Here is a 24,180-nt window from a genome sequence, read left to right as displayed (position 1 = left end):
GTAAAGCATACAGAATGATCTCAGGTACTTTATTTTCAGTTGCTAGGTTAGCTAGCTTCAAATATAGATCTGTGTTGAAGACTTAGGACAGTGACTTGATTTCAAGCCACTAACAACAGCATATCTGTATTATCTTTCCCTATCAATTGTTCCTCAGGTTCAACAAATATGTAAAATGTATTTCTCATCACAGCTTGGCTCACAAACAAACTGTGGAGAGAAGTCACAGTAAAATAGAGTTCCCTGATACATGACAATGTTAATACAACCCATAACTAAAATGAACTTTTATGCTGTTAGATCACAAGATATCATTCTGAATCCTGGAAACCTCTGAAATCAGTTTGATGGCGATTCCATTTATTTGTTTTTATTTTAAAAAAAAAGGATGGTATGTTTGAAGTCAAGAAATAGAGGGAAATACCTGGAAAACAATTACATGTTTCCAAACGTTAAGTGCAACATACATAAAACAAGACTGAGTCAGTGACGGAGAGACGCCTGGAAAGCTGACCAAACCCAGACTGACACGCAAACCAGACCACGGTAAACTCAGCAGCATGTCGTCTAGAACTCAAGTAATACATCATTGGCAGACATGATCCCTGAAAGAAAAAAAAACTAAACAAAAACCCAAACAACCCTCCCCACACCAGAAAATAAAAACCCCAACAGCAGAGCCAGCTGGGTACTATGCCCTCCGGACTTCCAAATGGGAAAATCAAGTTCTGTGAGTGACAGCTCTCCAAACAGCTAAAATATCAGGCTGTGGTGTTTACTACTCTTGAGAGAAGTTTTCATGCTTCAATGTTTAAAAAAAAAATATATATATGTTATGCTCTGGGTGGAAAAAAAGCCAAGAAAAAAGTGAACAAATATTTTTTTAAAAGCTTGTTCTTACTCAGTAGGACTTCTTAAATAAAACTGGAATGCTTTTTAAAATAAGTTATTTGATGCAACATTGATGTAACTTGAACCTCTCACATTCCCTTCTGTATTCATGTCCCTGATGTAAAGGTTAATTGGGTCTATTTTTGTTTAAATGGCACAGTAAAAATGTGGGTTTAAAAATTGACTTTGTTAAATATTTGCTGGAGTGGGGGAAACGTGGGAGGTACTACAAAGACGGCAAGTCGAAGTGTATGCATGGGTCTTCTTGTGTGGATCTTAACGTAGCAGGATTACGGCAAACATTTCTTTCAGATTTGTTGAGCTTTCTGTTCTCTACCTGCAATAAGTTCTATGCACACCCAGGCTATGGTTATACTAGGGAAATGAAGACTCAAATTCATCATCAGTGCAGCTACCAGTGATGGATAATTACAGGTCCCCAATTTCCCTAGCCTATACACAGGGATACACAAGGTTGCAAAAAGAACCACCAGTGTCCTCTCTATTCCACTGCGAGTTGCATGACTTCCCATTTTCTTAGTATAGACACAGCCTGGCAGGGTTAGAGGATACTGACGTAAAAGTGCCCGTGTCTCATCTTCACTAGAGCTTACACTCCTGGAGCTGCACCTGGGCAGAAAAACGCATGCACGTATCCCAGCGTCAACACATCCCCTAGGAGTAGTGAAGTCAAGCTCTGCCCATACACACTGAAGACAGGAGTTGCCACGCAGATCCGAGAGGACATCTTCACCCTACGGTCCCTTCAGTTCTTGATTCCTTTCCATCTAGAAGCTCCACTTTGCTTATTTTAACCAAAGCCATATAAATACATATTATAAAAAAACCCAGAGCCCCACAAATGCGAACATTTACAAGGAAAGGAAAAAACAACAGTGAAACGAGGCCTTGTTATTGTCTTAAGTCAGGCGAGCTGGGATTTCCTTGGGGCACTTGCCCTCTTTTTCAGTCCTGTTCCAACTGCCTGGATGCCTATGCATCCTCAGAACTGGCCAACATACCCTTATCAACAAGGTGCGCCTTTAACGTGTTGAAGATGTGGACCTGCTGGTCTGGCCGTAGAGCTAAAAGCTGCTGGATCAGTTTGCTTGGGTTAGGACCCCTGCAACAAACCAAAGAAAGAATTGTTTGCAATGAATCCTAATGCCAGGAAATGGTCATCTGGGGCTCAGATTCAGCAAAGCACGTGCCTAACTTCAAGCATCCTTAAACAGCATCCCCAAGCCTCATTCCCCCGCCTCCATTTTACAGGTGAGGAAACAGAGAGACAAGGAAGTGAAATGTAAAATAGTCTTTAATTTCCAATCAATGGAAGAAATTATTCTCCTCCTCCATTAGAAGGTCCCCATAAATCCAAAAATCTACATAAATTCAAATAAAACAAGAAATGTCCCTCCAGACCAGTGGTTTTCCTTTCCATTCAGTTATAAAGCTATCTGCCAAGGCCCAAACTAATGGGAAAGAATTATTCCTTAGTATATGCTCGGGTGAGCCCAAAAGGAGAAGGGAAGCAGGGATCAGTGGATAGGAGACAGGACTGGAGTTCAGGAAATACGGATGCTATTCCTGGCTCTGCCACCTGCCTGCCGTGTGACCTTGGGCAAGACAATCTCCCAGCTTCTTTTTCCCCTCCTGCCCCGTGTCTTGTGTATTTAGATTTTAAGGTCTTCGGAGCCGCTCAGTTGTGGCCACGAAGTGCAGTCGTGAAGCAATAAATAATACCTGATAAAACTTGCAATGTACACGTTGACAAAGGTAGCCATCAAGTACTGACAGTCAAAGCGATCCATGATCCCGCCATGCCCTGGGATTGTGTTGGCGAAGTCCTGTGCAATCACAAAAGTTTCACTAAGCTATGCCTAAAACCTGTTATCCACATTTACTGCATACATGTAGCGTGAATGCACTGTGTGACACTGCATTCTCGCAGAACATCTGCCGATAGCACTAAATGCAGCCAGACTAAGGACGCTGTTCATCTCCCCTCCCCAAAATTACTTTTTCACCCAGCAACACTTCTTGCAAACAAGCATTAGTGCAACATCAGGACTGAGGAGCAGGAAATTCCAAAGAGGGGTTAAAGTTTTATCATCTAAAACCCTGCCCCACTCAGCAACCTGTATTTTATGGTATAAAAAGGGTTTATATTTACATATAAAGGACCCTATGCATGTGCAATGTGTTGGAGAAAACTTCAGCTTGTGGAATTTCCTGATCTGCAGGTACTCAAGTTTCTCAGCCTCAATGTTGCATCAACGCTAATTTTAGCATTTCACTGACAGAAGCCTCCTCCAACCCCGCCATCCTCTGACCTGGGGCATTGTTTACGGTGGTGACAATCAAATGTGCTAGCTTCAGATGCACCTGCTGTCTGATAGCTGACTTTGACGGAAGGGGGCTACCCATACACTACCTTGATTTTGAAGGCTCTCTTAAACCCACTAGCAAAGAATCCTCCAAAGGGCCCGATGAGGGACGCAAAGGTGGAGAGGGCGATGCTGTGGATCTGGAAGGGATACATCCGGACTGTTTTCTGCAGGCAAGGAGGGTCAAAGTGGGAGAAGGATCAGAGAAAGGCATTGTGCTCCATTGAAATCTATCCTAACCCTGCCTTACTGGAGTCCAAGGTCAAGCTTTTCAAGCGACTAGTGACTTTGGAAAGCCAACTTGAGGTGCCAGGTTTTCAGAAAGTGCTGTGCATCTGCCCTCAAACTCAGGCCCCTTCAAGACACTTCAAGTTGGGCACCTGAAGTCTGTAGTTGCTTTTAGATATCTTAACCAAGGTGTTGATCATCTCTATTTAAACCCAAATCTGCAAAGACAAATCTCATATGCAGACTGTACCACAATTCACCCCTGCTTGACATCAGAGCAAAGCCAGGGATATATCTGGCCCATTTTGTCACTGTTTCCTTGCATTCCCCCATCTGTCTGTATCCATCTGTTGTCTCTTGTCTCATACTTAGGTTGTAAGCAGCTTGGGCATGGACTGCATTTGTTCTGTGTATATACAGTGCCTAGCACTGTGGGGTCCTGTTCTATGATTGCAGTGCCTAGGTACTCCTGTAATCGTCTCTCTATTTTGCTAGATCACTTCATTTGCATGCAGAGCCCTTTCTTGCTTCACAGAAAGTCAAGCTGGAAGAGACCTTTCTTGCCCACCTCCCCACCTCTATCAGGGTAAGATTGTTCCCTACAGTATGTTCTCCTAGGATCTGTCCAATTTAGTCTTAAATAACTTAAGAAATCTGGCTTCCACCACTTCCCTTGGGAGATTATTCCATGGTTTAACCAGTCTCGCTATTAGGGAAACATCTCCGAATATAAAGTTTTCCTGGGTCAGTTTCATGCAGTTACCCCTTGCTGCATTCCTTTGTAGTACCTTAAACTAATCCCGTACTTCCTGGGCATTTCCAGCATAAGAACATAAGAAAGGCCGTACCGGGTCAGACCAAAGGTCCATCTAGCCCAGTATCTGTCTACCGACAGTGGCCAATGCCAGGTGCCCCTGAGGGAGTGAACCTAACAGGCAATGATCGAGTGATCTCTCTCCTGCCATCCATCTCCATCCTCTGACAAACAGAGGCTAGGGACACCATTCTTACCCATCCTGGCTAATAGCCATTTATGGACTTAGCCACCATGAATTTATCCAGTCCCCTTTTAAACATTGTTATAGTCCTAGCCTTCACAACCTCCTCAGGTAAGGAGTTCCACAAGTTGACTGTGCGCTGCGTGAAGAAGAACTTCCTTTTATTTGTTTTAAACCTGCTGCCTATTAATTTCATTTGGTGACCCCTAGTTCTTGTGTTATGGGAATAAGTAAATAACTTTTCCTTATCCACTTTCTCAACATCACTCATGATTTTATATACCTCTATCATGTCCCCCCTTAGTCTTCTCTTTTCCAAACTGAAGAGTCCTAGCCTCTTTAATCTTTCCTCATATGGGACCCTCTCTAAACCCCTAATCATTTTAGTTGCTCTTTTCTGAACCTTTTCTAGTGCTAGAATATCTTTTTTGAGGTGAGGAGACCACATCTGTACACAGTATTCGAGATGTGGGCGTACCATGGATTTATATAATGGCAATAATATATTCTCAGTCTTATTCTCTATCCCCTTTTTAATGATTCCTAACATCCTGTTTGCTTTTTTGACCGCCTCTGCAAACTGCGTGGACATCTTCAGAGAACTATCCACGATAACTCCAAGATCTTTTTCCTGACTCGTTGTAGCTAAATTAGCCCCCATCATGTTGTATGTATAGTTGGGGTTATTTTTTCCAATGTGCATTACTTTACATTTATCCACATTAAATTTCATTTGCCATTTTGTTGCCCAATCACTTAGTTTTGTGAGATCTTTTGGAAGTTCTTCACAATCTGCTTTGGTCTTAACTATCTTGAGTAGTTTAGTATCATCTGCAAACTTTGCCACCTCACTGTTTACCCCTTTCTCCAGATCATTTATGAATAAATTGAATAGGATTGGTCCTTAGGACTGACCCTTGGGGAACACCACGAGTTACCCCTCTCCATTCTGAGAATTTACCATTAATTCCTACCCTTTGTTCCCTGTCCATTAACCAGTTCTCAATCCATGAAAGGACCTTTCCTTTTATCCCATGACAGCTTAATTTACATAAGAGCCTTTGGTGAGGGGCCTTGTCAAAGGCTTTCTGGAAATCTAAGTACACTATGTCCACCGGATCCCCCTTGTCCACATGTTTGTTGACCCCTTCAAAGAACTCTAATAGATTAGTAAGACACGATTTCCCTTTACAGAAACCATGTTGACTATTGCTCAAGAGTTTATGTTTTTCTATGTGTCTGACAATTTTATTCTTTACTATTGTTTCAACTAATTTGCCCGGTACCGACGTTAGACTTACCGGTCTGTAATTGCCGGGATCACCCCTAGAGCCCTTTTTAAATATTGGCGTTACATTAGCTAACTTCCAGTCATTGGGTACCGAAGCCGATTTAAAGGACAGGTTACAAACCTTAGTTAATAGTTCCGCAACTTCACATTTGAGTTCTTTCAGAACTCTTGGGTGAATGCCATCTGGTCCCGGTGACTTGTTAATGTTGAGTTTATCAATTAATTCCAAAACCTCCTCTAGTGACACTTCAATCTGTGACAGTTCCTCAGATTTGTCACCTACAAAAGCCAGCTCAGGTTTGGGAATCTCCCTAACATCCTCAGCCGTGAAGACTGAAGCAAAGAATCCATTTAGTTTCTCCGCAATGACTTTATCATCTTTAAGCGCTCCTTTTGAATTTTGATCATCAAGGGGCCCCACTGGTTGTTTAGCAGGCTTCCTGCTTCTGATGTACTTAAAAAACATTTTGTTATTACCTTTGGAGTTTTTGGCTAGCCGTTCTTCAAACTCCTCTTTGGCTTTTCTTATTACACTCTTGCACTTAAGTTGGCAGTGTTTGTGCTCCTTTCTATTTGCCTCACTAGGATTTGACTTCCACTTTTTAAAGGAAGTCTTTTTATCTCTCACTGCTTCTTTTACATGGTTGTTAAGCCACGGTGGCTCTTTTTTAGTTCTTTTACTGTTTTTCTTAATTTGGGGTATACATTGAAGTTGGGCCTCTATTATGGTGTCTTTAAAAAGGGCCCACGCAACTTGCAGGGATTTCACTTTAGTCACTGTACCTTTTAACTTTTGTCTAACTAACCCCCTCATTTTTGTATAGTTCCCCCTTTTGAAATTAAAGGCCACAGTGTTGGGCAGTTGAGATGTTCTTCCCACCACTGGGATGTTGAATGTTATTGTATTATGGTCACTATTTCCAAGCGGTCCTGCTATAGTTACCTCTTGGACCAGCTCCTGCGCTCCACTCAGGATTAAATCTAGAGTCGCCTCTCCCCTTGTGGGTTCCCGTACCAGCTGCTCCATGAAGCAGTCATTTAAAGTATCGAGAAATTTTATCTCTGCATTTCGTCCTGAAGTGAAATGTTCCCAGTCAATATGGGGATAATTGAAATCCCCCACTATTATTGGGTTCTTAATTTTGATAGCCTCTCTAATTTCCCTTAGCATTTCATCATCACTATTACTGTCCTGGTCAGGTGGTCGATAATAGATCCCTACTGTTATATTTTTACTAGAGCATGAAATTTCTATCCATAGAGACTCTATGGAACCTGTGGATTCGTTTAAGATTTTTACTTCATTTGAATCTACACTTTCTTTAACATATAGTGCCACTCCTCCCCCTGCACGGCCTGTTCTGTCCTTCCGATATATTTTGTACCCCGGAATGATTGTGTCCCATTGATTGCTCTCAGTCCACCAGGTTTCTGTGATGCCTATTATATCTATATCCTCCTTTATCACAAGACACTCTAGTTCACCCATCTTATTATTTAGACTTCTGGCATTTGTGTACAAGCACTTTAAAAACTTGTCCCTGTTTATTAGCCTACCTTTTTCTGATGTGCCAGATTCTTTTTTATGTGACTGTTTATCATCTGATGTTAATGTATCAGCCCGTTTATCATCTGATGTTAATGTACAGCCCGGTTAATGTATCCCGTTTTAAAGACTATTGCCAAGTTATTCATCATTGAGAATGCACATGCAGAGTCCTACCCAGCGAATGACAGACTGAATCACCAGAGGGATGTTATACTCTTGTAGCTGGAACAGCTCAGATGGCTCACAATCCACAGTGAAGCTGTTGGAGTCGTTATTGAATTCCACAGGACAGGTGAAGCACCGGTATCCAGACATCAAGTACGACAGCTTGGTTGTGGGAAGCAGAAAAGGCAAGTCAAGAGAAACTAAGGATACAGGCAACGTAAAATTCACACCTTGGCTCGGCTGGTTATTGGGAGGGTGGCCATTAGGCTGTGGAACTCCCTCCCCAGCTCTGGTCATTTCTCTCTACACACTCAGCTACTGAAAGGGTTTTTCCTATGGCCTCTCTTGGCGCCATATTTATTGCTGTCCCTCCTTCTTATCCTTGATTGCTCCATTCCTAAGGATCCTCGTTTTTCTCCTTCCCCTCCACTTCTGAATGTTATTTTTCCCCCCTAAATGTCCTTCAATCTGTTTTTATGTTGCAACATATTAATACTGCAATGCACCAATAGTAGAAAATACAGATCTGGGCATGCATCCTCCTCATCAGATGGCTCTGATACAAGCCTTACCCATTCACCTGAACACTGGAAGGAGGAATGACACCCTCTAAGAGAGAAAGCTGAGATTCAGGGCTGTGAGTCAGCCACATCCTTGGTTCATTAAGCTTACTCTCTTGCAAAGTATTAAGTTGACTAGAGGCATGGTAAGCGGCTTCTTTTCATCAGCTCGGAAGGCAGCAATCAGAGGAACTGCATGACCAAGACAGGGCAGCTCCATCCAGCCAACTTGCATTAATGAAATCCTTCCTTAACAGATCACAAGAGCCTGACAAATTGGGACAGTCCTTGAACTTTTCTGTCTTCATCTGAATTACCCAGCTCTCTCTGGACTTCAGACAACTGCACAGATATATTAAACGTGGCCTTATCCCCTCTCTCCACCCCCAAAAAGTTCCACGGGGGATAACATTCTGAGACCAGAGCACTGAGCTCCCCACACAACCTTGAGGCAGATACTACAGAAGTGTAGCCGAGCAATCACTTCAGAGGATCTCAGAATGCTTTGCCAACATGACAGCACCCACTGAAATGTTGCAACCTCCCATCATGCACAGTGGTAGTAGGCAAGAGGAAAAGTCTAAGCCTGGGACACGAGGGCCAAAACACTGTTACAAAGAGCGCCACGGCAAATCACTAGTGTCCAAGCAGAGCAGACTGCGTCCTCTGCCACCCTGGCCTCTATCTGTACAGCTTGTGTGGCACTGGGAAATCCTATGGAGTCTGGATGCTATAGGTCTGAGAATATCAAGGGCCACTTGAAAGGAAGCCATTTCTCAGCAGTGGGTTTGAGTCGTCCTCACTGGAAGGCAGAACAAGTCAGTTTAAAGCCTGCTGTAAAACTTCAGATGACAACTTTGGTGGAAGAGAACACAAAGCTTTCGTGTATTCCTTAGCCGTGGCAAGCAGACTGCACTGGCGTGTCTTACTACGGAGAGAGAGCCAATTAAATGCCATGGTGGGCTACCTACCAGCAGTCCAAACAGAACAGTGGCAAAGAACCCGCCAATAAAACCCTCCCAGGTCTTCTTTGGGGAAAGCTGCAGATACAAGAGAACATATTAAAAAATATCCTCAAGGCACACCCCAAATAGCTCTGCAAAGCCAATGTCCACCTCCCACATAAGTTAAATGGCAATCAATATCCCCAGCTTATGAGTTCTAACTGGGTAAAGGCCAATACATGCAGATCACAGGACAGATCCTCTCACTCAGTCTGACCCTAACTCGCCTATTGGGGGATACCCCTGACAAGGCCAAGTTCCCAGAGGAAGGGGAAGCAGGCACATCACCCTGCCTTGCAGCTCCCAGAACAGTGGCCAGAATACACTGCAATCTGACTATTTTAAAGCATTTAATATAATCTTAGCAAGGTATGTATCTGAAATGTTACAACTTCGGGTTATTGGTCAAACACAGAAACACACCTTCATTTCAGCTATTAAAAATAAATAAAAGGCCCATAAAGGGAATGTTTATTAGTCGCTGGGATACTCAACCCACTTCATTAACAGCATCCCTGAAAAAGGTTAGCTTTCAGTGGTCCCCAGCCTTTTTCGTCTGGCATGCCACGGAGGACCATGGCGGCGGACAAGCATCCGCCGAAATGCCGCCGACAAGCGGCAACATCAATAGGTGTCACCGCCAAAATATCACCAACAAACAGCGTCATCCAGAGGCGTCGCTGCCAATGCTGCTTGTCGGTGGCATTTTGGCAGATGCTTGTCCACTGACCAGTATGTGGGTACACTTAGATGCCCCAGCGGGCGCCATAGCACCCACAGGCACCGTGTTGGGGACCCCTGGCTTAAGCGTTTTATGGTTTAGCCCAGGGGTAGGCAACCTATGGCACATGTGCCAAAGGCGGCATGTGAGCTGATTTTCAGTGGCACTCGCACTGCCCAGGTCCTGGCCACCGGTTGGGGGGGGCTCTGCAGTTTAATTTAATTTTAAATGAAGCTTCTTAAACATTTTTAAAATCTTATTTACTTTACATACAACAATACTTTAGTTATATGTTATAGACCTATAGAAAGAGACCTTCTAAAAATGTTAACATGTATTACTGGCACGCAAAACCTTAAATTAGAGTGAATAAATGAAGACTCGGCACAGCATTTCTGAAAAGTTGCCAACCCCCGGTTTAGCCCATAAGGAAAAAAAACTAATATAGAGGAAGTTTTTCATTACAATACACTATTCGGTACCATTAGTTTGACATTTTCTCATCACTATGGAAAGCTGGTTTCACTGCTGATTGTACATTTAGTCTAGAATTGTTCTCACTGGCTTTTTCAAGTCAAATATTCAGTAACTCCAGCCTGCATACGCTGCAATAAAGAAGAAGTATTTCTAAACTACCTCCTCTGATATGTAGTCGGCAAGCCCACACTGCGCTGTACAATGCAAGGAAGAGTCCATGCTCCCTAAGAACTTCACCAGGTAACTAAACTAAACCTTTGTAGGAAACAGAGTGTTTTAACCATTAGCATGCAGAGCTTGGGATGGGGACAGAACTTAAGTAAGGGCCTGATCAGTAGACACTGGATCAGGATCTAAAGAGGTGCAATACAGCACAAATGGTACACAAGCCCTGGCAAGTCTTCCTTCATATTCTTTCAAAGAGTGACTGACGGGTGGAAAGTTTTTAGGCTGGGATCCAAATGCAAAGACGAGGTCCAGCACCCTGATCGATTCTCCAATCTTGGGTCAAAGGCTCCACAGCAACACAGAGCCTGAAGACAGGGCGTTGCACAGCTGACAAACCTTGATGAGCGGGGTGCGGCCAAAGAAAAACCCAAACATATAGGCCATGATGTCATTGCAGATCACACATGAAATCGGGACAATGAACCTAGGAGGAAGGAGAGAGAAGCCATTCATAACGGGCACAACTACAGGAGTCATTTGAAGCTTAACCGCAATATATTACCCAAACGGGCACTACCTGAACATGGGCAAGTCTGATATGGCTACATCGTGTCAGACTGACAACTGCAAAAGCCCGGAGTCATTAGTCCCAAGGCCCTTGCCAGCTATCAGATCAATTCTATGAATTCCCCCTTGCTGTGTTCTGCGCTTGCTCTAACGTGCAGTGGGCTGTTAAGCCGTCACCGTGATTAACCCCAGAAGCAGCTGCATTTCAGGGGTGAGCCAGGTGCTCTGCCGCTTGTAAAGCACTTGAGAATGGTTCAGATTGCACACTGTACAGCATACTATGAGCACAGTGAAGTTCTTTCATTATTGCCGATACAACGAACAAGGCGGTTAAAGATATTGGGCTGAATCCTCCGTTGCACAAACCTCACTTGCCGGGCAACAGCGGCAACAAACTGCCAAAGGGGGCTGGTTATAAAGCCACTTTTCTACCCTCTTCCAACCACTCCCCCTTCCTAACGCTTGGACCTGGTGGCTGCTTTAAGTTACACAGGCACGACTGGCCGGAGTGCATGCTCTCTGCACCCACCCCCTATGCAAGTTAGGGTGACAAAGGCAGCTACACTAGCTTTATGCCATCTGGGAGCCTTCTCAGTGCCAGAGGAATACGCAGCTGCCCCTTTAGAGTGGCTTTCTGGCTGCATTGACTGAGCAGCACAAAGCAATCTGAAAAAAGCCAAATAATGGGCCAGGCTTTCTTATGCAAAGCATGTTGTAGTCCCTTATAGAAGGCACATCCTAGCCTATGCTTGTTGGTTAAAAGTTTTAGTAAATAGCAAGGAGAAATCAGGAGCATATACTATGCAACACAAAGCAAAGCAAAACGTAACAGGCATCAACTCACCAGATCATTCCTTCAAACAGGTTGTGAATGATGAGGTGCGACTGGGTAACAACAATTAGCAAAGTCACATGGGTCCAACCAAACTGGAAGAGAAAAAAGCATGCAGCCCAGTTTGCCTAGAGACATTTCTCGTAACAGCCTACGGCAGAAACCAGACGCCGATGAATACTGTTTGGAGTGGGTCACTGCTGTGTGCATCTCACGCACTCTGATCCCAGGCGGAAAGAGCATGATGTAAACACAAAGATGGCAGATAGTATCCATCCCTACTTCGGAGTTGAGCAAAGCAACATCTCCATTACCGTTCAGAACCTGAGTGGGAGGATGTTTGACATTCCTGGACCAAGTGCCCTTGAGCCCACACCTATCCCACACATCTTAGTCTACTTTGACTAGAGACCTGGAACATAAGAATCCCCAAATTGAGGATGGTCCATCTAGTCTGACATCCTGCATCCATCCAGAAGGAAACAAAAGCATCCCAATAAAGGACACAGGTAGCCAATCTGTGCATTACTATACTGTGGTGGGGCCAATCTAACTCCTGCAGGTTATTCCACCAACACCCTCCAGGCACAAGGTTTGAATAACCTTGTACAATCACCTGAGCTTGCACAGCTGAAAGGGTTACTAAGAAATGCACTGCAAATACAGACAATGGAATTCACATTTCTAAGGAAATCAGTCCATTCAAGAGCCAAATGCTTCAAGCTGCCAGGAACAGCTTTTCCATTAAGCAGTATCACAACACCCAGGGGACACAGAAGCATTCACAGGCTTCTGTTCTTCTAAACTATATATGCAAACAGCCTCCGACTCCCAAAGCTAATAGCTCTGGAGCAACAAAGCCATTTATTTCATCTTACCATGTAGAACTGGAGACGGTAATGCTTCTTCACCAGACTCAGGACAAACATACAGAAGCCTTGTGGGAAGAAAAAAGAAAGAGAAGAGTAAGATCAGATAGCGCAGTAGTAGGAAATGCCTCTCCGTTTTCCATTACATCTGCCATATCACTGTAGCATCTCGATTGTTTCGGCTACAGAACAGAATCAGCAACATTAAGATGATGTGCACTGTGGATGCAAAACGGTTAAAGAATGGAAATTGTTTAAAAAAAAAAAAAGGACATATAGCCAATTAACCATGATCACCCCTATGCAGATTAGACTGTTTTCTGCCAACAGCTAATTATTTATTCTACCTCTGATCTTTCCGCGTAATATCAACTACAGAGTATTCTTCACATACTTGTTTAATGGCACAGAATTCTTAATTAGCTGCTGCATCCACTCAGAGGTGGCTGCACTTACGCAGTGATACTCTTTAGCTACAGTTTGTCTGACAGTTAAGTGCTTTAGGGTCTCGGGATAACCCTCTTTAGCTCCTAACCTCCCTCTCCCAGTTTTTACCAGCCCCCCACACCTCACAAATAATACCCACTGGTGATCCCATGTTGCTAGCGCCATTGGAAATCTGAGCACAGCTCTCAACAGCAAGTGCCACCCCATTTCTAGGTTGAAGCCCATCCTAGGGATTCATGACTCACAGTGAGCTTGCTAGCTGAGAGAAAACACCTCCACTTAATCACCAGAAAGGAGGAGTTAAAAATAGCTCTTTGGTTTATCCCGAGTCTGCCTCTGCAGTTTACACTGACAGGGGAGTTACTCTAGGCTTGGAGCAGGGTTGCTGAATTGCCATGAAAATTTACCAGCAAAGGCAAGAAGTCCACTCACCCTCTCTTTATCCAGAATGAAAAAGAAAAGGATCGTTTACTCACACATCAAAATATTAATCACCGTGGCAAGTAAAACTCTGCAAGGCTAGCACAGGGAAAAGAAAGGTGGAAATTACCATTATTCTGCCTAGTCACTGTGCCCAAAGGAAGTAGCATCAAAGAGGACTGTAGCTTCCCATCTGATGCAGAGGACGTTTTGGTCACTTAGACCGCACAATTAGGCAGGCTTGGATCCAGTACATAACAGATGTGTCTGAACCCCAAAAGAAATCATTACAATGGCCACTGAGACATAACTCAAAGCCAAGGATCGCTCCATCTGCCACAGATGCTTCACTTCTGGCTCATTTCAGGGCAGGGGTGAGTCACATTTGGCCTAGAAGTGTGAAGGAAGCCTGGAATAAGGCTGCACGTCACAGGTCTACAGAAAGAGGAATATTGCTCCAGGGCTCTGAGTCAGGCACCTTTCCCTACTAGCGCTGCATTCACGAAGTGTGAGCACGCCAGGACTGGAGACTAGGGGAGGCAAAACGAAAGGAGGAGAGGAAAGATCAAAAGCGAGTATCAAGTTCATTTAAACCGAGTCTCTGGAGAGAGTCAAGTACTTACACCAACATCCTACCTAAACCAGACACTGTTTCTGGGATGGAAGGACAATCCTCAGCAAGGAAAGGAGGACGTGTCTTTCCCCCAGCAAATCAGGCAAGAAAAAAAACTGAGGAAGCGACAACACTGCTGCTCTCAAACCCAATTACTTTCTATTTTGTAGGCTGTCTTTCACGACAAGGCCATCTTAGATACACAGTAACTGAGCACCTCACAAGCTGTTAGGTAGGCAATTGCTATTATCCCTGTTCTATTGGCAGGGAACGGAGGCACGGGGTGGTTAAGTGATTTGTGCAAGGTCAAGCAGGGAACTGAACATGGATCACACAAGCCCTGGGTTGGAACTCTAACCACTGGACCATCCTTCCCTGCACTCGTATTTTATACGTAAGGCAGAGCAAATCCACTGGGGACATTGGAGCCCTACCTGCCTACAGAAAGGAAAAAAAAAAAGTTGCATTTCAAGAGGCTGATAACGTAACCTCTGCTCAAAAACAGCAATGAGAAAAATTTAACTGGCGGAACCAAATAAAATTACCTGTTAAGTAGAGGGCAAAGGAAATGAAGCGATGGTATTTGCTGAGAATTCTCAAGGGCTCCTCTCGCTGGACCAGGGTGAAAAAGTAATCCGTTACCGTCTCGCCGTAGAAAAAGTAGTTTACACACAGCAGAAAGTACCTGTGGACAGAGTAGCATTCCCTTTAATAGGAACCTACATGGGAATGGGACATGATTAACCAGTAGATCATTGGACTAGTACACTTAAGAGGTTATCAGCTTCCACTATCTACACTGCATGCAGGGGAGGAGACGCCTGAAGGTTCACATACTGGGCGGCAGAATAATGGTGATTTTTATTTGAAAGTCTGCAGAAAATTCACTCACACTGTGGGGGTGGACAGGAGTAGAGGGTCAGGGCCTGATTCTCACTTGCACTAAGGTGCCCAGGCAGTGTGAAGGAACCTTACTGCAAGTGTGTGTGTGTGGGGGGGGGGGGGAATAAAAAAAAAAATCAAGCCCCACATTTCTTCTAATCAAAACATTACATCTTCATGTAGAAGCTACGGCTCCATTAAATGCAAATACTTGGCTGACACCCAACCCCTATGTTATGGGAACACGTCAACAGCCCTGTTCAATTTTTGTTTAGTGTTATGGTACTTGGGAAGCTTTTGCCTTTAGTTGGCACTGCTTAACAGTCTTCTGCAGGTTCCTAGCTACTACAGGCAGTGCCCCCTTCCTTCACTGTGGCACGCCATCAGACGCTGGGTGCAGCCAGTACAGTTTCATCCCAATCACACAAATACATTTCAATAAGTAAATATCCCAAATGGCTCCCTACATCCTTAGGCCTGAGCAATGCAACTGGAACCACAAGTCAAATGTTTACTCATCGCTTCGCTCGGTAACAGCATTCAACACCACCGCCCGGCACAGATCGGGAGCTTCAGACCTCGCTCTCATCAGACAAGCAATGGAACAAAGTGTATAAATTATTACACTGGCTGCGCATCAATGAGGCGTCAAGTGAGTCAGAAGCACTCTAGATGAAAGGCATTATGCACATCGAGAAGGATCATATTGTGCTCCTTGACTAATGAAGACCGCAGCAGTCGCGCTGCTTACCAACTGAGGGTCCTGAACCAGGGCAGCTCATATGAGCGATACACATTGTAGCCAATCGTGATAATCTCCTGGAAACACTTGATCTGGACACACATCACCTAAAAAACAAACATTAAGAAGCACCATCATTCACAGATAAACTAAACCAGGACCAGATAATCTGCAATGGGATGCTAAGTGCATGTAAAAAGTGGGAGCTTTAGACTAACCCTTACAGGAGCCACAAGAAGAATTCTTCTATTGTCTTGCAAGTGACCTCCCCTACCCCCCCACACTCCTAAAGCTGACATAAGGGGACTTCTCGTAGGCTGAGAAATTGTTCACTTGCTCAACCTGCTTACACCTAGAGCTAGCAGCTTTCCCTGCCAGGCAAAACACATTCCTAGCCCTACTCCCTCCGTAGCTGTGGGTTGGCCCACTCCAAGAGCTCACAGCCTCATTTTAAGTTATGTTAGCACTTCGAACATTGGTTTTTCTATCATGAGTTCGGGTCAGTTCTGGGGAGACAATCCCTCCTTCACTGGCACTGTAACAAAAATCACTGTTCATCCCATGCACTCGAGAGGACTGGCACTTCAAGACCACCATGGGGGGGAGGGATAGCTCAGTGGTTTGAGCACTGGCCTGCTAAACCCAGGGTTATGAGTTCAATAACCCCCGTTGAGGGAGCCAGTTGGGGATTGGTCCTGCTTTGAGCAGGGGGTTGGACTAGGTGACCTCCTAAGGTCCCTTCCAACCCTGATATTCCATGATAAGGAAACATGCACAGCAGGGATACAGCCAGATTGTAGTTGGTACAGTCTTAACAAATGCAACGAGGCTGCCGGATGGGTTTCCCACAGCAGGGATTGGACCTGGAATCTCTGGATCTAAAAGCACGCACCTCTACAGCCTGAGCTGAAAATCCTGGATCTGTATCAGCTCTAAACAGACTCAATCCTGAGATAAAGCCCCATCCCAAGCACATATTATACACACAGAGTGCTCAATGGCAGACAAACACTCAACCAGATTCAGCTCTCCACCCATGCACCTGGGCTGTGATAGCAATAAGGGAAACAGGAGGATTCCACCAAGGCGGCACCAATTAAATAGTAATTGTGACGAGGAACCTTATTCCCTGCAGATCACTGAGCAGAACAGCAATTAGGCAGCTTTTGGTCATGACCAAACAGGACCAGGTTAGTGCTGGGAACCTTGAGGCAAAAGGCTCTGTGTATCCATTAACTTTCTCAGCCATCTACGTCCCTGACAGCCATTCTCCCATAACGGTCCATTTAACGAAGGGTTTTGAAACAGCACTTACAATCATCATTAAAACCATGGGTCCCAGGTAGATGATGATGAAGAAGAACGCAATCATTGCCAGAGTGAGGATCCCTCTGACCCACCAGTTCTTCCATCTAGATCACAGGAAGAGAAAAGGTGAACGTTAGGCAAAGGGCCTATCTAGCAGGAAAGCAGCGAGAGATGCACTTATTATCTCTTCCGCACAGCCTCCTGGTGAAAGGCGGAGGCAGGAAACAGCGGCGTATCCTTAGCTCGGGGGTGGTGAGAATGTCATGCCGTTCCATTAACCCAGCTCTGCTGCAGAGAGGAATGCAGAAAGGGTCACACCGCGGCCGTGTGGGTAAACTCAAGAAGGGAGTTCCATGCTGGGGGACAGCACAGAAGTCGTTTGGGTGAGAAAATGACAGATGAAGGTGGCAGGGAGTAAATAGGAATAGACAGTTACAGGGCCTTGCCTAGTCTGAATTAGTTTTGCAGGAGTACTATGCCCATTTTACAGACATAGAAATGGAGACAGAGTTGCCCCAGATCACAAAGGAATGGCAGAACTGAGGTTCAAACTCAGGAGCCCCAACATCCAGTACCCCTCAGTCCACTAGGCCATGCTGCAAAGAAACTTCTCAATGATCACTCTCTAAATCTGCTGAAATAAAAGGACCGTACCACAATTCTGCCAAAGAAAAGCAAGCTCAACACCAAACTCGCTCAGCCAGCCCCAAAGCTCTCTCCGCAGGCTGAGAGCAGGAACAGAATACAGCAATTTAAGCCAAGCCAGTCCCTACAGAGGGGTCAGTTACCTATGAGCTGTGTTGCTCCTGTCATCATCTACTGATAGAATAGAACATACTGCCTAGGTTGGTTAAACAGTGGTTAGTAAAAATAAAAAAAATAAAATAATTTTTTTATTTAAATCAGATTTTTTTGATAAAATGCTTTTTGAGGAAAAAACTAAAGTTAGTTTTAGATAAGATATATTATAGCTCAAAGATATCTCATCATAGAATAGGGATTATAAATTCTAATTCTATAGTATGAGACAATATATTCATGAAATGTTTAAGAACATTTTTATAAATGAGTTCCAATAGTTCATGGATTAGGGACCCAATCTTATGGGGTTCCACAGGCTTCTGTCTAGATTACTTAGGTTCATCTTTCTATCTACCTAATGGGACTCAGCGCTCAATCTAGAAGATACCATCAGAGATGCTTAGTTTTGCAGTTCTCAAACTGTGGATTTGTCTCCAGAGGTAACATGCTTGTTAACAGCAAAAATGTTTTAAATAAATAAATATATATATAGAAGTGAGAAACAACAGACCTCAACCCTATTGTCCCTCTGCACATTTGTGTACAGAGTCAATCCCTTACCTCTCTCTAAAAGTGCAAAGTTTCAAATAGTTCAATGACTAGAAGATTGTTGGGGGCGGAATAGATCTGGACAAAGACAAGAAGTCTTGAGATAAATGTGAGAAGCGAGGGGACATATGCTTGTTTTGTTAAAATGTTTGCTGTTGAAGAAAAAAAATCCAGAATACTTAACGTTGTTGTTTTAGTTAAATAAAACAATTTAAATGTCTGTCTGGTGATGTTTTCCTCCTAATACAGCATGGCAAGAAAATCCTCCAAATATTAATGATTAACTGTTGAATTGGAGATAGTTCACCTCCCAATGACTTCATGAATATCTGCTTCAATTACCTTTGGTAAATGAAATAACCAAACAATCAATCATTTTCTGATACAGCTGTAAAACTAATCTGAAAAGTTTTCAAAATAAACCACTGTTTTAAAATGTTTTGTGTGTACCTTTTAAAAAAAACAAAAACCTATATCTATCCCGGAGTTGTGAAGAATATGTACTAAGGTTATAACAATCAACAAGAATGCACTTTTATGTAGAAATCTGTGATTAAATTGAGTCTTCCGACTAGTGATTTAAAGCAAATCCACCTTCATTAGTAAAAAGGGAAAGTGCATCAATTTGCTAGGAGCCCCAGGAGCAATGGAGAAGTTTTATTTAATGCTACCTTGAAGATAGGTTGGAGAGGGCCCTGTTTAAGACCTCGGGAGTGTCATCTGATGTAGGTGCAGGAGGGGCCCCTCCGAACTCTGATTTGCTTTCACTGTCCGATGCGGTCTCTCCATCCAGCTTGTTTTCTGACTCAGACTCCTGCAGGACAAACACAGGCAAACAGTTGTATCAGATACCGGTGCTCGTTCTTTTGATCTTAATTTTAAAATGCACTAGATCAAGTCAGTCCACCTTATTCCACTCTTTATTTCCTCTCAGCACAGCCTGTAGCTAAAAGGAAAAGACGGCAAGATATTCTGGGCACAAACTGGCTTACTTCATTGACCCTGTTCTTGTTTGTGAGCCAAACACTTAAGTGATAGAACCTATGGGGCAGAACCACCTGCAACTGAAGCCAATGGAGATTTTACTATGAACTTCAAAGAGAAGGGGTCCTTTTTTGTATCACCAAAGGTGCTTTGTAGTTGTTCTAAAGCCTGAACAATGCACCAGAGGTAACGGGTACATGGGTTTGTCAAGACGTGTCTGGGAACCCCAGGTGGGTCTCTGAGTAAGCAGTAACTCACAGAATTAGAGTGAAAGGTCTCCAGAAAGATGGGGAAAACTTGTGCTTTTGGAGATTGCATAGAAATGTACAGAAAACAATGGTTTAACTCGTGCACTAAAATTAATGCCAAAGAAACCCCCAAAACACCAAGCAGGAAAAACCCAATGTCCATAAGGAAGAATGTCTCATCATTTAAACCTAACTGCCCCTTTAAGCCACTGCAGCAACCCAATATCCAGGACATGTACCCAAGACACCACCCAATCTGTATTAGTGCAACACCCAGCTAAGAGCAGAGCCCCACTAAGCTAGGTGCTGTACAAACACACAGTAAGAAACAGTCCACATCCCCAAGAGCTTATTACCAAAACAGTCAAGATGGACTAGGTGGGAGGGGAAACAAAGACTAAAGGAGATTTGCACAAACGGCAGAACCAGGAACAGAATTCTGGCGGGCATTCTGACTCCTAGTCCAGCACCTGCTCACTAGGCCACACTGCTTCTCTTCAGTCCTTTATACATCAAACAGCAGCAAAGAGAAAGATTTTTGCCTTCTGCAAGTGACCGTTAGCAGCTCAGTTTAGTACTCTACATTCCCTACTGTGCGGCGTGTGCCTAGAATTATGGCTAAGATTATGTCACGGAGGTCACAGAATCATGACTACGAGAGACCTCCATGACATTTTCTGCTTCAGCAGGGGGCGCCTGCAGCTCCTGGCTGCCATGGGCAGCAAGGGGGACCCCAGAGCCACAGCAGTGGTGGGTGCTGGACCCAACCTCCTTATTTGGTCAGTTATTTTTAGTAAAAGTCAGAGACAGGTCATGGCTTCTGGGAATTTTTGTTTATTGCCTGTGACCTGTCCCTGACTTCTACTAAAAAAACAACCCACCACACATGACAAAATCTTACCCTTACCTATAACATCCACACTTCCGTGTCGAGTGGTGAGTCATGCCCAAGTCTCAAGTCAGCACCCAGAGCCCAACATGTGCTAATTTTAAACCTCCCAAACAGAAGTGTGTTTTCAGGAAGTGCAGAGAGGGAACTAAGTCAGCAAATGCTGTCAGCTTTGTCAAACTTAATCTCCCTGGGCTCCTGCAACGTTCCAGTGCTCTGCTAGAGGAGACAGCATCTAGAGCTGGTCCGGGAGAAACTCCCCAGTAAACTAGAGGTCGGGCCAACATACATTTAAGTGTATCTGGTTTAATAAAATCCCGCAGGAACAAAAGCAAGATCCTTGTTCACTCTCCCTGAAAGCAGGGGAGGATATTGGCCCTAAGACATCAGGTAGCAATGGCCGCAAGCCAGATTCCTACAGACAAGGACAACCAGGCTGTCAGAGCAGTATTTTTAGCCACTTCCATCCGTTGCCATGGGGGGGACATACCGACATCATTTCCTGGGGTGAGTGACCTATGGAATCAGAACAAAGCCACACCCCCCAAACCTCCCTGTTGTACTATATACCACACGGAATTTGCTCAGAGCCAGTCTTGGGGGGAGGGAGGGTTTATTGTTCTTGCTTCTGGACTTTATTCTAAAATGAATAGCAAAAGCAAATAGGAACTTGAAATAAATCTGGATTTATGTGCTGAATACCCTACAGGACAGGTTTTGGGTTGCATTCAGAAAAAAAAAAAAGTTAAACATTTTATATTTGTTTTTATTTATCCTATGTAAAGTCCGCTGGCTCCTCTAGGCTTCCAGGAGTGACTGTACTACAATCAATAATCTTATATCAGATACATGCCTTCAAGTACAATAGAACTTCAGAGTTATGAACACCAGAGTTATGAACTGAGCAGTCAACCACACCCCTCATTTTGAACCAGAAGTATGCAATCAGGCAGCAGCAAAGAAAAAAGCAAACACAGTACAGTACTCTTAAATGTAAACTACTAAAAAAAGGGGGAAGTTTAAAAAAGGATTTGACGTGGTAAGGAAACTGTGCTTGTTTCATTTAAATTGACATGGTTAAAAGCAGCATTTTTCTTCTGCATAGTAAAGTTTCAATGCTGTATTAAGTCAATGTTCAGTTGTAAACTTTTGAAAGAACCACCAGAACGTTTTGTTCAGAATTACGAACAACCTCTGAAGTTCTACTGCATCCAAATTGTTCTAGAACATCACATGCTGTGATGTCACTAGCTAAAAAGCAGGTGGACTGAGCATGCTTTGGGCATGCAGGGAAAGGATGCTAAACCTGGACTTGCGTTGAATCCTTCCCCCACTAATTAGGCTGACCAAGTTATCCTTATTTGAGAGAAGGCCTCTGGAAAGAGATCACAGGCCCCCCCCCAAATCGTTTCACCGTAGCTCAAGTATAGTGCCCATGTAGCCTCTGGGAAAGTGCTGCTTTATAACTCTATATGGCAATATTTGGGGAATCGCAAGATAACTCATCTCTGTGCCCCTTATAGCAATAGGCGGCTTTGTTCTTGTGCCAGTGATGGAAGTGCACAGATGCATTAAACCAGAAGAATGGTCTTTTCCACATGGATACTCATGAGTCCTGAAACTTAGGATGGCACTTTGCCTACTTCACTCCAGGTGGTATGTGTTCTTCCCACGCTGCACCCGCTACTGTACCTACGCGCATCAGGTTGAGATGAATAGCACCAATCTAGAGAGGTCAAACATATTAACTTGTAAAATCCTACAGTATTTTATTTATTGTGCACTCTGCACAGCCACCTCTAACACGGAGCCTGTGCGTGCAGGCTGGGCACTGAAGGACTGAACATTTTGTGGTTAAAGCAGGAGACGTGGCCCCGAGGAGCTTCAGTTTTCACCCATTTGCAAAGTGGGTGAAATAATTCTCAAGTGCTTCGGAGAGGGTGGTGAGGTTTAATGTTTGCAAAAGTGCTCAGAGACTATGAGAAACGGCACCACAGACGTGCAAAGTAACTCTTTTATGCTTTATTTTCTGGGTCTGGGTCGGGAGGGAGGGAGAGAGACGGGGCAGACTGGATGGCTCAGGCAATGTCATCTTCAGTCTCGAGAGTATAGGTTCAACTCCCACCCAGACTGGCGGATGGTTATTTAAAACAGGATATGAGATTGTGGTCATTCTGCATTTTCCTGTTCTCAGCATGGGAGATTTCCACAGAATTCTCCACCTAGATCTTGCCCTCTATTCCCCCACACAACCATCTCTGGCTGACACCAATAAATCAGAGTGTTCCCTCCGAGACAGGATTAGGACATGGGAGGGCAACGTAGCCTGTGGGAACGGGAAGGTATTCTGCCTGTGGACAAAGCACTTAGTCTGGAGCACCTTTCAGGAGCAATAATTTATTATATGCACACTCAGGCCTGACTTTTCAAGATGTCGATCACCCCTGGTTCTAAGATCTTACCAGAAGAGTACAAAAAAGGCAGCCAACAGAACCCTGAACTGATAGGAACACTGAAGGTACACTGCTAAATTAGGAATAATTTCTGCAGTGTGTGTTGACTGTTCCATTTGATCCTGACAGGCACTGGAAGAAAAGAATTTTCCCTGCTGGGAAAGTCACCAGTCAAGCTGACAGACAACATAAATTAGGTTTTCTTTTTAAAGCCACAGTGTCAGAGCAGCACTGCTCCCATGCTAATTCCTCTCTGAAACAGAGCTGGGATTATATAGGACATTATAGTGCTTAATAACATGGGTTAGGGTGGTAAAAGACTCAGTAATTTTCCACTATTTTTATACCTTATGTAAATTGCAACCATCCCTCAGCAAAACATTGGTTTAAAGCAGCTGACCAGGGTGCTAAATAACTTGCTGTTTAGCCGGTGAATGATGTGCTGTGGTCTGGTCTGCTTAATCCAGCTGTGGAATTTCCATGGTAACAACCTCCTGTGTTGCAATTACTTTTTTGACATGCAGCAAACAAAGCAGACAGATCCTTAGACAGTTTGGTAAAGGATAATCATCAGATATTAATACATCTTGCATAAAACTGGTTGGTCACAACAGGCAAAACAACCTGCACATAGCACAGATGATGATAAATGATACAGACACAGAGGAATGGCAGGTAGAAAGATATGCCCATCGATTCTGGCCTGTGATTGTAAGCGTTGATTTTTAGGTGACCGAATTAAAAAAAAAATCTGGCCACCTACGTCTCAGGTAATAAGTGCAATTCCTATTGATGTCAGCATAAACTCAACACCGCTGGGGGGGGAATCCCAAAAAGCATTCAATTTGGGCACCCTCAGAAGGCATTCTGTAAAAGTGTTGGCTTTACCTGTGTTTATTACTAAAGAAAGTTATCTGTTAGAGCTTGGAATCACAAGAGATTTAAGGGAGACTAATACCCTTTGTACCCTTTGTTTATGCTTGCAAGACAGACTATCATCCAACAGGCTCATGGAAGCAATTCAAGATGTGAAAACAGCACCTGACACTTCTGTCTCGGGATCTTTTGTTTCCTAGCGTGTATTCATGTTTTAAAAGATCATGAGCCAGATCCTCCTTGCTCTTCTTTCAAGAAGCG

General features: G+C 43.9%; 1 protein-coding gene across 2 annotated transcripts in view; it reads right to left on the bottom strand.

Annotated features, from left to right (window-relative positions):
• The window catches only part of CDS2 (CDP-diacylglycerol synthase 2), a 50,129-nt gene that overhangs the window by 3,785 nt on the left and 22,164 nt on the right, over positions 1–24,180 (bottom strand). Inside the window, exons 2-13 of one of the 2 annotated variants that reach the window (XM_045004960.1) lie at positions 19,141–19,283; positions 17,127–17,223; positions 15,821–15,918; positions 14,733–14,872; positions 12,717–12,775; positions 11,851–11,933; positions 10,836–10,923; positions 9,041–9,109; positions 7,519–7,671; positions 3,326–3,445; positions 2,635–2,738; positions 1,914–2,014 (exon numbers count right to left, since the gene is read on the bottom strand). In XM_045004960.1, the coding sequence (XP_044860895.1) occupies positions 1,914–2,014; positions 2,635–2,738; positions 3,326–3,445; positions 7,519–7,671; positions 9,041–9,109; positions 10,836–10,923; positions 11,851–11,933; positions 12,717–12,775; positions 14,733–14,872; positions 15,821–15,918; positions 17,127–17,223; positions 19,141–19,283 (1,255 nt within the window). Of the gene's footprint in view, positions 1–348; positions 2,015–2,634; positions 2,739–3,325; positions 3,446–7,518; positions 7,672–9,040; positions 9,110–10,835; positions 10,924–11,850; positions 11,934–12,716; positions 12,776–14,732; positions 14,873–15,820; positions 15,919–17,126; positions 17,224–19,140; positions 19,284–24,180 lie in introns of those variants that run through there. The other variant, XM_045004961.1, reaches the window with a different exon arrangement.

This window comes from Mauremys mutica, chromosome 2 (assembly GCF_020497125.1).
Source record: "Mauremys mutica isolate MM-2020 ecotype Southern chromosome 2, ASM2049712v1, whole genome shotgun sequence".
In the NCBI taxonomy this organism is placed as follows: domain Eukaryota; kingdom Metazoa; phylum Chordata; order Testudines; family Geoemydidae; genus Mauremys; species Mauremys mutica.
This window is presented reverse-complemented; position numbering and strand designations above follow the sequence as displayed.